The following is a 13,936-nucleotide window of genomic DNA, read 5'->3' as shown; positions in this document are numbered from 1 at the left end:
ATTACCTGGGTAAATATTTAAAATCCCTTCGATTTATGGCTACTTTGTCAAATCGCTGGGCTACTCGGTAATCGCTATTGATGCGAGCCAGTATTTTAATCCACTGCATTTCCCTGTAAATAGCTTTTTGCATGAGAAAAGAACGGGATCCTCCCACAGCGCGCACGCAGATCACTCCTTCTGTATTAAGACGCATTGATGGCTATTTGGATTTCTTCACTGCACTGTAGACATCATGCAAATGACATGCCAACAATTTTCATTTAGATATTTATCGATATTTCTAACAAGAACAAGCTATTACATTCTTGTAGTCAATGTCGCTAGATGTTTAACAAGAAATGTTATAATTATTAGGCTACACTCAAAATCACTGTAGACCCGATTGAGCGGTATCATCTTTTTCATTCGTTCAAAAAAAATACAAAAACAATTGTAGAAATTAAACAGCGTCTTCTTGTCCCTATTTGGTGTCGTTTTAACGGAGATTTCGGGTCTGTTGGGGCCTTTACTAAGTCGAATCCAAGTTGCACACTGTCAGAAAAAGAAAAAAAAACAGCTCGTCGTTGTAGCCTAATTATTAGCTAATGCACTTTCTACTAGACGTTTTAGCAACCCCACCGTGGAACTTTGGAGGCAACCTGAGAGTGCCAAATATTTAAACTCGTTACCATGGCAACTCATCCGTGATTGGCCACCGTGGCACGAGGACAAGCAAAAACGTCACCAAATCTGAATACGGATGCGCGGAGCCCCCGCGAACTGGAACACAGATATGTGAAAAGTGTCGTTGTGAGGTGAGTGGACAAGCAGGTGGATCAATATCACAAAACACAGAGAAAAATAAGAGGAAATGCGGAATCTGATCAAATTTATATAGTGCTAGCTGGAGAACCCTTTTGCAACGATATTGTTTTTCTGACTGGCGTGTTTCAACAACCTGGATTTCTGGATGTCGACAGGTATAATGCATAACAATCACGTCCGGAGAGTTTACCTTTAGGCGTGGTGGAAACTCATTCTCAAGACGGAACATTTGCTCTGCCGTTGCCCCCTCTCCAAGAAGCCAAGACGTTGCTCCGCACCGATTCGTGCGATCTGAGGCGCAGAGCCCGTTCGGGAAGGTCGGCTCTTGGTCCCCTCCAGGGCGTAATGATGGTGCACTGCGCGGGGTGCGAGAGGCCCATTCTGGATCGGTTCCTCTTAAATGTTCTCGACCGTGCATGGCACGCCAAGTGTGTTCAATGCTGCGAATGTAACTGCAACCTGACTGAAAAATGCTTCTCCAGGGACGGAAAGCTCTATTGCAAAATTGACTTTTTCAGGTAAGATATGAAGCTGCTCGCATTTGGGTTCCCTCACCTCGTCAAACTTTTGGACTTTAATCCCAATGTGAAGAATGTGTCATTTAGGATTTGCCTACTCTTGTTTTCCTCTGCGTGGATTAGTCTCAATTTGTGGATTAACCTGCCTAAAAAATGTGTAATGTACTTTTAAACCTTTGATCCTCCCTAACATCGCGTCATTCATTAATAGCTTTTGATTGATGGCTATTCATTGCTTATTGTGTTCACACACTTTCAGTGAGAGTATTCCTCTTAAAGCGTTTGCGGCCTTTACATGACCGTGGGGAAAAGAGTGTTCCTTAATTTAAAACAATAACATTCAAATGTTCATTTTACTCGAAAACACACCATGTTGATCATTCCAACCCATTCCAAACTTTCAGTGAAAGTATTTCTCTTAAAGCGTTTGCGGCCTTTTGTATACATGATGGTGTAGTTTTACCAATTGTGTGTCATACAGTTCTGTACATCTACATTACCCCCAAATATAATGATTGATTAAACACGTTAATCATTTAGAAATGTTCTTATTTATTTATTGCAAAATAATAATATTGTGTTTGAAATATTATAAGATGCTTTCTACAACCATAGTTAAACCACCAAACATGTTTTTCGCAATCTTATGAATATATATTCGTTTTACTCCAAGCGTAAGACATATATAGGCTATATATATATACTAAACATACACACTCTTAAATTATTATTATTATTATTTTAAAGAGAGATATTCAAAACAACAAGCCTTACCTGTGTTGTTTACACCTGTAATTATAATGTTGTAGTATGCAGGCAGATCAGGCCGCTTATATACTTTTATTCATTCTTATTATCTGCAAATTAGTTAAGTTAGGCCTAAGTATTTTTCTAGTTTACATTTTACTGTGCTATTTAATGTCATACACTGTTTAAGCTTTTATGTATGCCATTGTTATCCCAAACGGACTTGACCATCGCGTTCTATTGGGCCCATCCAGCTCTGTGCTTGAATGTAGAGCCATTAGTGGGGCGAATCAGTAATCACCCGTAATGCGTCCATTTGTTGTGTAAGTAGTGTTGTGACCTTTCACTGGGAGAGATGCATTTGAATAGCGCGAGAGCGACTAGATACCATAACAAATGGGGGAAGATTTAGTACATTAGTGTTAAAATAAACCCGAGGGGAGAAACATAAGGGAGTGCGCTTGACGCGCCTCACTCCCATTTTTAAGGTGAAAATCACTGTATACCTTGCCATTCCCGTCTCATTGTCATTGAAATATGAATTTAGCAAACTGTATGACCTCTATGTAATGCTGCATTGTATTCGATTAAACAGAAGCAGATTCAAAATAGGTGCATTGGCAGATATGTCATTTCACAGCATAGGCTGAATAAATAAAATAATAGCCCACACAAAAACCAGGTTCAATTGGCCTATTCTTAAATGTGTTAAAAAGCACGCTAAATAGGCTACGTGCTTTTTGCAGCGTGTTGTTCCGTTTTAATTTCAACGATATTTTGATACTGAAGAAATAAATTGTGTATTTGGGTGTCAATTGTGATAATCTGTCAAAACATTGAATTAGTATTTGAACGCCTTAATTTTGGTATTCTGCCTAATCCCATAATAATATTTCCATTTAAAGCGTGTCGATTTTTACAAATAGCCTATCTTGAGCCTATTGCTAAATTCCTTCAGAATTATTCAGAGTCCACGGCATGGTTTATTAAAAGGCTGAATAGAAATTTGAGATGCCCGTTAGACATTAGACGTTGCATGGAGTCATTGATAAATATTTTGTCATATTGTTTAATTTAGAAGGATTATTTTATAGGACGATATGATTTTCTTTTACCTCACCGTTTGTTTTTACGATTAGTTGTACCATGCTGCACTTTTTCTTTTAATAAAATATTGTTGCGTAATTTACAACTGTCTGTCCCCTTTAGGCGTTTTGGTACGAAATGTGCGGGCTGCTTGCAGGGCATTTCACCCAGCGACCTCGTGAGAAGAGCGCGCAGCAAGGTGTTCCATCTGAACTGCTTCACGTGCATGGTGTGCAACAAACAGCTGTCCACGGGCGAGGAGCTCTACGTCATAGACGAAAACAAATTTGTGTGCAAAGAGGACTACACGAGTGCGAGCGCTATCAAAGAGGTCAATTTAAACTCAGGTGAGAGAGTCGACTGGGGTATTCTGGTAGAGTCTGAATCTGTTGTTTGAATAATATTGAAAAAATTATATTTGTTAGGCTAGACTGAATGAGGCTGAATCAATTGCTGTTGTTGTTTATAAAGCTTTAACATACAATAAAATAAATAAAGATAAATAAAAATATAAAAAAAGTGACCGCGGCGTTTTTAAAATCGCGGTCAAATTTGCTATCGCATCTAAATTTGGGTGTAATTCAGATTTACGTTTTGTTAACTTTATAAGTTTGTTTATTTATTTATTTGTCAATTGCTGATATATTACCTGTTTAAATTAGCTAAAATGCTAATTTAGTTAATGTAAATACACATTGCAAAGCACTTTTAGTTAATACTGTAGGCTATTCAAATGTAAAATCCACTGGAAGAAAGGGCTACATTAAAAAAAAAAAAAAAAAAAAAAAACTAATTCCGAGGTGTGTTGTTTCACCATTCACGTGTGACTGAGATGGCCACGAGTGTTTAGAACAACAAGCTGTTTGTTTCCCAAAACACCAATGACATCATTATCGCCTCCTCTCGTGGGTCAGCGCTTGTCCAATTAACGAATTTACCAGCGACTGAGTGCTTCGTCTGTACTATTTAAAAGGGACATAACACTCAGATTCGTTAATGCAGCAAATGGTCTTTTGAAATCGATGGCGTGCTAATTTAATACCGATTCTGATTTTAATAACTTGTACAAAAGCATATTTATTAGGGTTTGTAAAAAATAATAATAATTAAAAAAATCCCCAATATCACATTTATTCAAAAATCTGGCCCTACCGGGTGTGTTGCAATTGATTATGTAAATATGATGTTAGATAGCCTGATATTTGAGTGAATTATTCAAATGCTATTCTTAAAAATCATGCTTGATTTATTATATTATTTAAAAAATGTTAGTTCATATTTTAGCAATATTTTAAACACTTTAGAATAAATGTTAAACCGCTCAACACTATGATAGCCCATGTCCGTAATATGATTTTATTCAATCCTTGTCATTGCAGCTGAGCACTGTTTTGGTTTGGTGTTGTTGTGTCCACCAATGGAAAAATGTCCATATCTCATTTTCTTCAGCTCATGCGTTCTTGTCAGATAAACGCCTGTAATCGTTTATCCCCGCTCTTCAGACAATGACAAGGTGTTATCAAACACAGCAGCCTGTCCCAAGAGACAACCAGTCTTAATTCCTCCGATATTTTGCAGAAGTGATCGTATGATTCACGTTTAGACCTCTGCATGTTTCTCTTTTGTGTATTCGAATCAGTCGGTCGTAATGGAGCCTTTTGTGAAAGGTCTCAATATTTGTTCATCGAGAGCATTAGGTTGCATGGACATTGTTATATTTGCACATGCATATGTTTTGTTTTATAGTTTCGCAAGGGTATATTTTTAATTGTGTATAAAAACATTGGGACCTTTTTTCAGTGCATGCATTTCTTTTGCAATGTGCGTATTAAGTCCCTCATTAATTCTTTATCATTTCAGTGTCATCGTGTACGGACCGGAGTTTATCGCCGGATCTCCCGGACCCGATTCAGGACGACACGAAGGAGACGGACAATTCCACATCATCAGATAAGGACACTAACAACAACGAAAACGAGGAGCAAAACTCGTGCACGAAGAGAAGGGGCCCGCGCACCACCATCAAGGCCAAACAGCTGGAGACGTTGAAAGCCGCGTTCGTGGCCACGCCGAAGCCTACGCGACATATCCGCGAGCAGCTCGCGCAAGAGACAGGCCTCAACATGCGGGTCATACAGGTAAGGATAGCCATGGATATTTTAGAATTTTTATTTGGTCATTATTTATTTATTTACATGAAAGTATCTGAATTGGTAGGGCTTGTATTATTTAACAAAATAATACCATGTAGTCAACCTTTTAAGCCTTCTTTTGTCATAGGCTGTGCATTGTGTTGGTGCATTCACACTAACACTCTATATCTATTTAATCGTTTCATTTACCTCTGCAAATGCATGGTTTGTCATGTGTAGGCTATAGCTTACTAATTTGCTCATTGATAGTGTAGCATGCTACAAAATACTTGTTTAGGCTGGCACATTTCTTTCTTTGTTGTAAATCCTGTGAAACAGTTCCTTAATGTTAAGTCATGTAGGCCTTTATCAAAAAAGGCAAAAGTAGTTAAGATGAAAACATCAGCTAAAAGTTCACACGATAGACAGAAAATGTTAACGTGAAAGACAATCTGTTCTGACAGCAAATGCAGCCAACTGTTCTCATTAAATGTATACTTTCATGTTAATAAATTGCTCAGACAATTTGTTCGGTAGAACTTAACTGGATAAGCATTGGTTGGTATAAACACAGCCATGCTGTAGAATGGATGCATCATATATTTCAGATCAATATCTTATGTGAGAATGAGAGTTCTACGACTTTTCTAAACGTACCAAAAATGATCTTTATAAATATTATTTTAATTAAACATGAAAATGTTGATTGAATAACTGGAGAAACTATCAAATGTTGCAAAACTACCAATAAACATAAGGGCACATCCTCATAGAGCTAATTTTATGTAGAAATACCTATTCTATTTGTTTGTTCACCTGGTTTTTTTTGGCATAAAATAAAGGAAGGTCCATAATAACAAAGGGAACTTGATTCTGCATCATTAATTGCCAATGTACCTTGGGTGTCTGATATGTGTGAATTCAATCATACAGAAGACTAGGTAGCTCATCTTCACGTCATCATCAAGAAATCACAACCCACTCTCGATCCCGGCAAGGCTCACTGCATTGTTTCTGAGCCAAAATGGAGACGGCCTTTGCCATGCATCCCTATTCATTTTTCATGTGTTAAATGCGGATTGTGTTCTGTACAGGGAGCCCTCTGGAGCCATGCCGGTTCAGCAGCATGTGTGTGTGTAATCCCTAAGCAACGCTCACTCAGGAGGAGGCAAAACATTTCCATAAAAATGTACCAAACAGTTAGTCGATTGTTCTCAATAAGCAGGTGTTGCCTTTGCTGAGCATGGAGAGGAATGCTTAAGTGGTTTTAGGTAGAGAACATGTTTTGTCTCTCGAACACACTCTCAATATAGTCTCTCTTGCTTTCGAACACAGTAGGATTCTGCCTCCAGATTAGAATTTCTGTTGTTAGCATATATAATGCAGTGACAATGCAGATTTGGACATGAACGTGTTACATTATACCAATATGCATAACAATATCACCTTATGTCAATTTCATATAATTTTTCTGTTTTCCTGTGCAAGCAGTTTATAAGCCCATGTGCTGTTTGTTGAAGCACTGTTATTCTTTTGACTAAATGGATATATTGGAGTTTCACCGGCACAGTGGTATGCCAAATTGCCTTGGCCACTGTCGAAGATTAAAACAATGTTCGACAGTGATGAGTTTGATATTGCATCGTTCACACACTTCTATATCAGTTCTCTTTGTAATGAGTTGGTGGTGTCGTGATCAAATGATACCTGTCTGCATTGCAGTAGCTCAGAAATTATGTGCGTGCATGCACAGATGAGACTGTTGAAATCCTCACAGCATATTCATTTTTGCAGGAAAATAAATCTCGGGCAGCATTTACAGCGCTGTCATTGAGCTCTGTAGCTGAAGTTTAGACTTTAAAGTCAGAATTTAACAAGTCTCAAATGATCAGTTTTGTGTCAGTTCTCTTCATTAATAATTTTATAACTGATTAGTTGTTGTCAGTGGCTGTTCTGTTGTTTTCTTGTTTATCCTGCTGCTTGTTTGTCTGCAATGTAGCCTGTTCTGCTTCAGAAGTTGAGCAACATGTTGTTTAGATGGAAAATCATCATCACGGCCATGACAGTGGTATAGTGAAGTTAACTTTTATAAATATTTCATATATCTAGTCTTCGCTAATGTGCGCTCACGATTATTTCTTTTATTAAATTACAACACTTGGAAAACACTGTGGAAACATTTGAGTGGCAATTCCCCTCATTAAGTGTTGATAGAAGAGTAAAAATGGTAAAATAATTTTTTTTTTAATCTTTCTGTGGACCTTTTGACATATAAACCACAAAATCTTACTTTCCTTCTGCAATGGCTTAAACCATTTTAACCTTACATCAGCTGAAGATGTGTCATGATGAAAGTAAACATGGTCTTGTTTAGCTGTTCCAGATGGTTTAATTACTCACACAAGGTACCTAAACCAGGTTCATAGAAATCAGGCAAACTGTACAAGCTCTGAAAATTGTTTATATAATGTTGAAAACTGCTTTCTGAAAGGATAACACAGTGTAACATTTAGTATTTTTTGGTTCCTGGGTAGTAAGTGTTATTTCATAATTGCTTAAGCCACAAACGTATAGAAAATGGCTATTATTCCCCACAAACTTTGCTTTTGTGAACAGGACAGTGATATTTGGACATTTACCTATTTTCCAGAACATTCCAGATAGATTCAGTGCTGAGGAAACTTGGAGTAACTTCTAGAACTTTCTTGAACGTTCCAGTAATATAGTAGTGTAAATACAGGGGCCTTAAGCCCACCAGTTCACTTTATTTCCAGCTGCCTAAGTGGATACATATCTGCATTTTTCTGAGAAGGCATCAAGAGGCTGCAAGCATCCGGCAGAAGCATTTTGCTATGTCAGCGGCCAACTTATCAAGACAAGAGTGAAAAAAGTACTCCGTGGAAGCATCTGCTTAGATGTGTGAGGTCTACAAGGCATATTTCTGCATGTCTGTCGGGGATCAAGATAAACCCTGGGCACCTCATTTCACCTGCGAGCACTGCAAAAAAACTCTGGATGGTAAGATGGACAATTGTTGCTTGGAATTTTATTTTATAAAATGTGTTAATTAAAAAAATATAAATATATGAAAAAAGTTGCGAGAATCTCTTACACATTAGTCATGGGTGAAATAAATGTATTTTTGTAGGATGGTACAGAGGGGAAAAGAGAGCCATGATGTTTGCTATCCCAAGGATTTTGCGGGAACCCAGTGACCACTCAAGCAACAGCTACTTCTGCATGGTGGGACCTTCCAAACGTCAGTCTGGCAAGAATGCAACTGCTATCACGAATCCGGACCTTCCTTCATCCATCGCCCCGGTGCCACACTGTCATGAGCTCCCCGTACCCAATCCTCCAGAGAGAGAGCAGCCGTCTTTAGAAGAGAGCAGCAAGTAAGAGAGTGAGGAAGACGTTGTTGATCCAGATGACAATTTCAGAGGTGGAGCTGAGGAGAGAAACCCATACTACCCCGACCAAAAAGACCTCAAAGACTTGATTAGAGATCTTGGACTCACCAAGTCCAGTGCCGAGCTTTTGACGTCTAGGCTCAGGCAGTGGAACTTGTTGGATGAAAGTGTGCAAGTCGCAGATAAGAGGAAGCATCACCAAACTTTTTCCAGCTTCTTTGCCTGTCAAGATGGGCTCTGCTTCTGCCACAATGTGACCAGTCTGTTTAAGGTAATCGGAATCACCTGTAACCAGAATGAGTGGCGCCTCTTCATTGACAGCTCATCCAGAAGCCTCAAAGCCGTGTTGCTCCATAATGGTAACAAGTACCCGTCTCTTCCCCTGGCTCACTTGGTGCACCTGAACGAGGATTACAACAGCATCAAGACCTTGCTGGATGCCTTGAAGTATGATGAGTACATTTGGGGGTGATTTAAAAAAACGACTCGCTTCAAAAACTACTCGCTTCTAAATCTTTTGTAGTCATTTTTGTATTACTTTAGTATGAATTCATGTTAATTTGGATTCATATGTTTTTTATCTGACTTTATGTGAACGAAAAGATACAAATGTGTCCGTTTTCTCACTGGAAATAGGTACATTTCAAAATATCACTGTCCTGGTCACAAAAGCAAAGTTTGTGGGGAATAATAGCCATTTTCTATACTTATGAGGCATAAGCGATTAGGATATAACACTTACTACCCAGGAACAAAAATTGTGTTAAATAGTGTAATCAGTAAAATTAGCCAAAGTGCAGTAAATCACAGATGTTAACCCTTATGTTGTGTTCTGGTCATTTTGACCCAGACTACTATTTTTGTAATGATTTTTATAGAATTTTTACTTAATCCAATTGAAATCAAATTCCCTGACCTTTTTCACATCAGAAAACACACAAAAAAATTTGACCATTTTATTGGTTTTATTTCACTTTGTTTAACCTGTTGTGTTCCCGGTCAAAAGTGACCAGCCATTGGAAATGTATGGATTAGACTAAAAGATAATATTAAGTGTTCAGGAGCATCCAAATCCTTTAGATGAGCACATATGTGCAAATTCCTCAGACATGTGGACACACATGATATGTATTGAGTTACAATATGTCATTAACAATGTTATATGTATATGGCTTTGCCTTGTAGGTATGGTTTCAAAATCGACGGTCTAAAGAACGCAGGATGAAGCAGCTCAGTGCTCTAGGTGCTCGAAGGCATGCATTTTTCAGGGGACCCCGCAGAATGAGGCCACTCGGAGGAAGGCTAGAGGACCCTGACATCCTGGGCCCTGGAGGATACAGTTACTATGGAGGTATGGAGACAGATATTCTCCCCTTCTCTCTTTGTGTTTGTCTGTGTAAGGAGAATCAGAATGTGTTCTCACAAACCGCACATTTACGCACTTACACACACACACTCTTTCTCTGTATAAAGATGCCACTTTCTCGCCCATCATACCTTTAAAGCTGAATTTCCAAAGACGTTTGTCTCCTAAAAACCAGCGTAATACTTCTAAAAAAGTATAACACAGGATCCTGCATAATTTAATTGAGAATTATGCATTGGTGCTAGTCATAAACACACAGAAATGTGTTTGAAAGACACCTAAAAGCAAAATAATTGTGTTACCTGTTGTACTACATTCCAGCACACACCTGGAATCTGACCTACTAACAGTTGTTACAGCATATATTTAATTTCTGCAATGAATGAACATAAAAATACAATCAGAATAATGGCACCAACCATTATAGAATTTGGAATTTCAAGTCCACATTATTCCCAGATATTCTCAGTTTTGTATCCTTATCAAAAATCATAGATTTCAGGAGCAAATGCTGAAGATTGCATGTAGATGGACAAATGGATTCCTCGATGTCCGACATCGATGATTTGACTATCTATTGCCCTATGAGCAATTGCCGTTTCTTTACAGTAAATTGTCTTTTGATGATTGATTACCACATTAAATTATCACAACTTTGGGAAAAATAATTGAATTGGGAGAATGGTTAATGACTTTCTGTAGCACTAATTATATAGGCCAACTCATATAGGTATGAGAGAGAGAGAGATAGGATGTGTCAGTAAAAATGAAGTATGTGTGGCAATGCACACGTGCCACTCTGTGCTCCTTTCCACTATTCCTAAATCTATTTTGGTCCTCTTTCCTTCCTTTTTATTAGAGCTGTCTTTTCCTTCAATAATTAGCACATTTTCCATTTCAATATTGTCTTTATTACACTACCTTTATAAATAACTTGGTCGCAGCTAAATTATTCTGACTTATTAAGTGGTACAATGGAAAAAAAAAAACAGTGAATTTGGGCATCAAATAAATATAGCATTACCTAATGAGCTAATCAAATTATAATTGTGGTGAGAAAAAAACAGCCTTAACCCTGAAATGCATGCCATGGGTCGTTAGTGACCCAGGAGCTCATTCCACCCCCTTTACCTCATCAATGTTCTGGAGTTATGCTCAAACCTCTTTAGTATTCCTCAAGCTTTCTCTTATAAATAGTGTAACTATAAAAATAAAAAATCACATTGCTTGACTACAAAAGTGAAAAGGTTAGTTAGTGACCCAAGAAGATATGTAATAATGTTCCAATATACACTCATTTAGCACTTTATAAGGAACACCAGTGCACCTACTTATTCATGCAATTATCTAATCAGCCAATCGTGTGGTCGATGTTCACATCAACCAACAATCATGCCACGGTCGAAATCACTGAGAACAAATTTTTTTCCCCATTCTGATGGTTGATTCAGACAGGCTGGTTTGAGTATTTCTTTAACTGCTGATCTCCTGGGATTTCAATGCACAACAGTCTCTAGCAGGGCTGGGAAGTGAAATCGGCCCGGGATTTTACATGGCAACTGGCCCAAAAGTTGTGGAGGGGAGGTTGATCCAAAAGTTGTTGAGCAAGAGGGGTGTTCGCTGTCGTTTTCTGCATATCGTGGCGCCGTTTTGTGGTCCGTTCTGCATAACGCGGCGGCTCATTTTTGCTTATCGCGGCACATTTCGCAGACACACCACCGGCCCACTCGGTTCTCCCGCTGGCCAGTCCACCCACGATCGGCCCCAATGTGCATCGGCCCACCGGGAAAATGCCCGGGGTGTCAGATTACCAGTCCAGCCCTGGTCTCTAGAGTTTAGATTTCAAAAACAGTAAGTTGCAGTTCTACGGACAGAAACATCTTGTTGATGAGCGAGGTCAACGGAGAATGGTTTGAGCTGACAAAAAGGCTACCGTAACCTTGAGGCAGATGATCATGTCAGATGTTCCTAAAAAAGTGCTCAGTGACAGACAGTTGAGTCTCATAATATTTCCGCATGGAAGTAATAAATTCTGTTCTATCATTTGTTGCATCATCTCTTTGATATTTAAAAATAAATACATAAAAAAAAAAACAATTAGTGTAATTTTACACTATCTTGGCATTTTCTTGATCCATTTCTGATCAATATATGTGTCTGGTCACTAAAGACCCTATGGAAGTAATCTTTGGAAAATCCCCCATGCATTTATAGGTTAACAATTCACAAAGATTTAGGGAAGCACTTACTGAATTGGACTCATATTTCTCATGTCTTTTCTACAGAATACCAGGGTGATTACTACGGGCCAGTGGTCAACTACGATTTCTTCCCTCACGGACCCCCTTCCTCACAGGCACAGTCTCCAGCTGAGTCCCCTTACATCCTAGGCTCGGTTACAGGAGCCCTGGAGGGCGGCCCGGTCCCTGGTCACCACCCCTCAGACGACCAAAGGTTCACGGACATGATCTCGCATGCAGACACCCCCAGCCCTGAACCAGGCATGACTGGACCACTTCATCCCAATCAACAGGGGGAGGGTGGCTTCGCAGGGGGTCCTAGTCCCCCCTTCCCCATGGCCAACAACACCAGTTACAGCGGCCCCATGTCTCGTCCTGGCCAAGAGATAGGGGAGAATACAGTTTGGTAGGGTCGGAAATTCTGGACATGAGAAGTGATCTGGTATTGAGCCATGGACTATGGACAAAAAGGGGCTCTTCCACCCTTAACGGTCTACCCAAACCTTCCTACCTATCAGAAATATCCCCTGAGTGCTATAAGTAACCGAGGGAGTGCTTATTAGCTGGTCTTGGTACTTCACCCAATATTTGGACAAAGGACTCTTCACAAAATGAGGGGCATTAACTACCACTCTCTCTCTCTGTTTAGTTTCTACTGTCAAAGGATATGTATTGTCATCTGACCAATCACAATGGTTTGATTCCATTGCTATGGTTTCCCCAAGTTTAATATTATGATTGTGTCATAATCAACAATAGTTCAATTGTCTTTCCAAGGGTTTTCGACTGCTATGACTAACTGATTAGCAAAGTTGTCAAACTGCTTCCATATAGAAGTACATTTGATGACCGCACTCTTGGTGAATGCTCAATTGCATCTGACAGTCAGTTTACTTTCAAACGTGAACTAATACTTAAAGGTAAATGCATCTTCATGGTTAGGTTGGCTTTAGTTTGTTTACATTTTAAATGTTTTATTTTTCTGTCTTAAAACTGGTCATTTTTGGTTAATTCATTAACTGATGAATTGGTTCATTAAACATTTTTATGAACACCAAGTAAACCCGAGTTCTGATAAATCTGTGCCACTCTAAAACATCTTGCTGTGCATGAATATTTAATTAGACATTCATTTTACCAAATCAAATATTACAACACTTTCAGAGAAAAAAAAATACACTGTTAGCTGACATAGAAAAATTAGATATTAAAAACATATCTTCAGAAGTGATATGGTAGATGTGGGTGTGAAACAGATTAGCACTTACAGCTGAAGTCAGAAGTTTACATACTCCTTAACCAAATACATTTAAACTCAGTTTTTCACAATTCCTGACATTTAATACATTCCCTGTCTTAGGTCAGTTAGGATCACTACTTTATTTTAAGAATGTGAAATGTCAGAATAATAGTAGAGAGAATGATTCATTTCAGCTTTAATTTCTTTCATAACATTCCCAGTGGGTCAGAACTTTCCATACACTTTGTAAGTATTTGGCAGCATTTCTTTAAATTGTTTAACTTGCCAAACGTTTTGGGTAGCCCTCCACAAGCTTCTCACAATATGTTGCTCGAATTTTGGGCCATTCCTCCAGTCAGAACTGGTATAATTGAGTCAGGTTTGTTGGCC

General features: G+C 38.7%; 1 protein-coding gene across 1 annotated transcript; it reads left to right on the top strand.

The window, feature by feature from the left end:
* The first annotated feature begins 834 nt into the window (after positions 1–834).
* On the top strand, positions 835–13,247 carry lhx5 (LIM homeobox 5). Its single transcript, XM_052104792.1, has 5 exons — positions 835–1,325; positions 3,282–3,505; positions 5,019–5,296; positions 9,886–10,051; positions 12,352–13,247. The coding sequence occupies exons 1-5, from the start codon at positions 1,153–1,155 to the stop codon at positions 12,714–12,716; spliced, it is 1,206 nt and encodes a 401-aa protein (XP_051960752.1). The 5' UTR covers positions 835–1,152; the 3' UTR covers positions 12,717–13,247.
* The last annotated feature ends 689 nt before the right edge of the window (positions 13,248–13,936 follow it).

This window comes from Xyrauchen texanus, chromosome 34 (assembly GCF_025860055.1).
Source record: "Xyrauchen texanus isolate HMW12.3.18 chromosome 34, RBS_HiC_50CHRs, whole genome shotgun sequence".
NCBI classification, from domain to species: Eukaryota; Metazoa; Chordata; class Actinopteri; order Cypriniformes; family Catostomidae; genus Xyrauchen; species Xyrauchen texanus.
The sequence above is the reverse complement of the archived record's forward strand: the minus strand, read 5'-3'. Positions and strand labels throughout refer to the sequence as shown.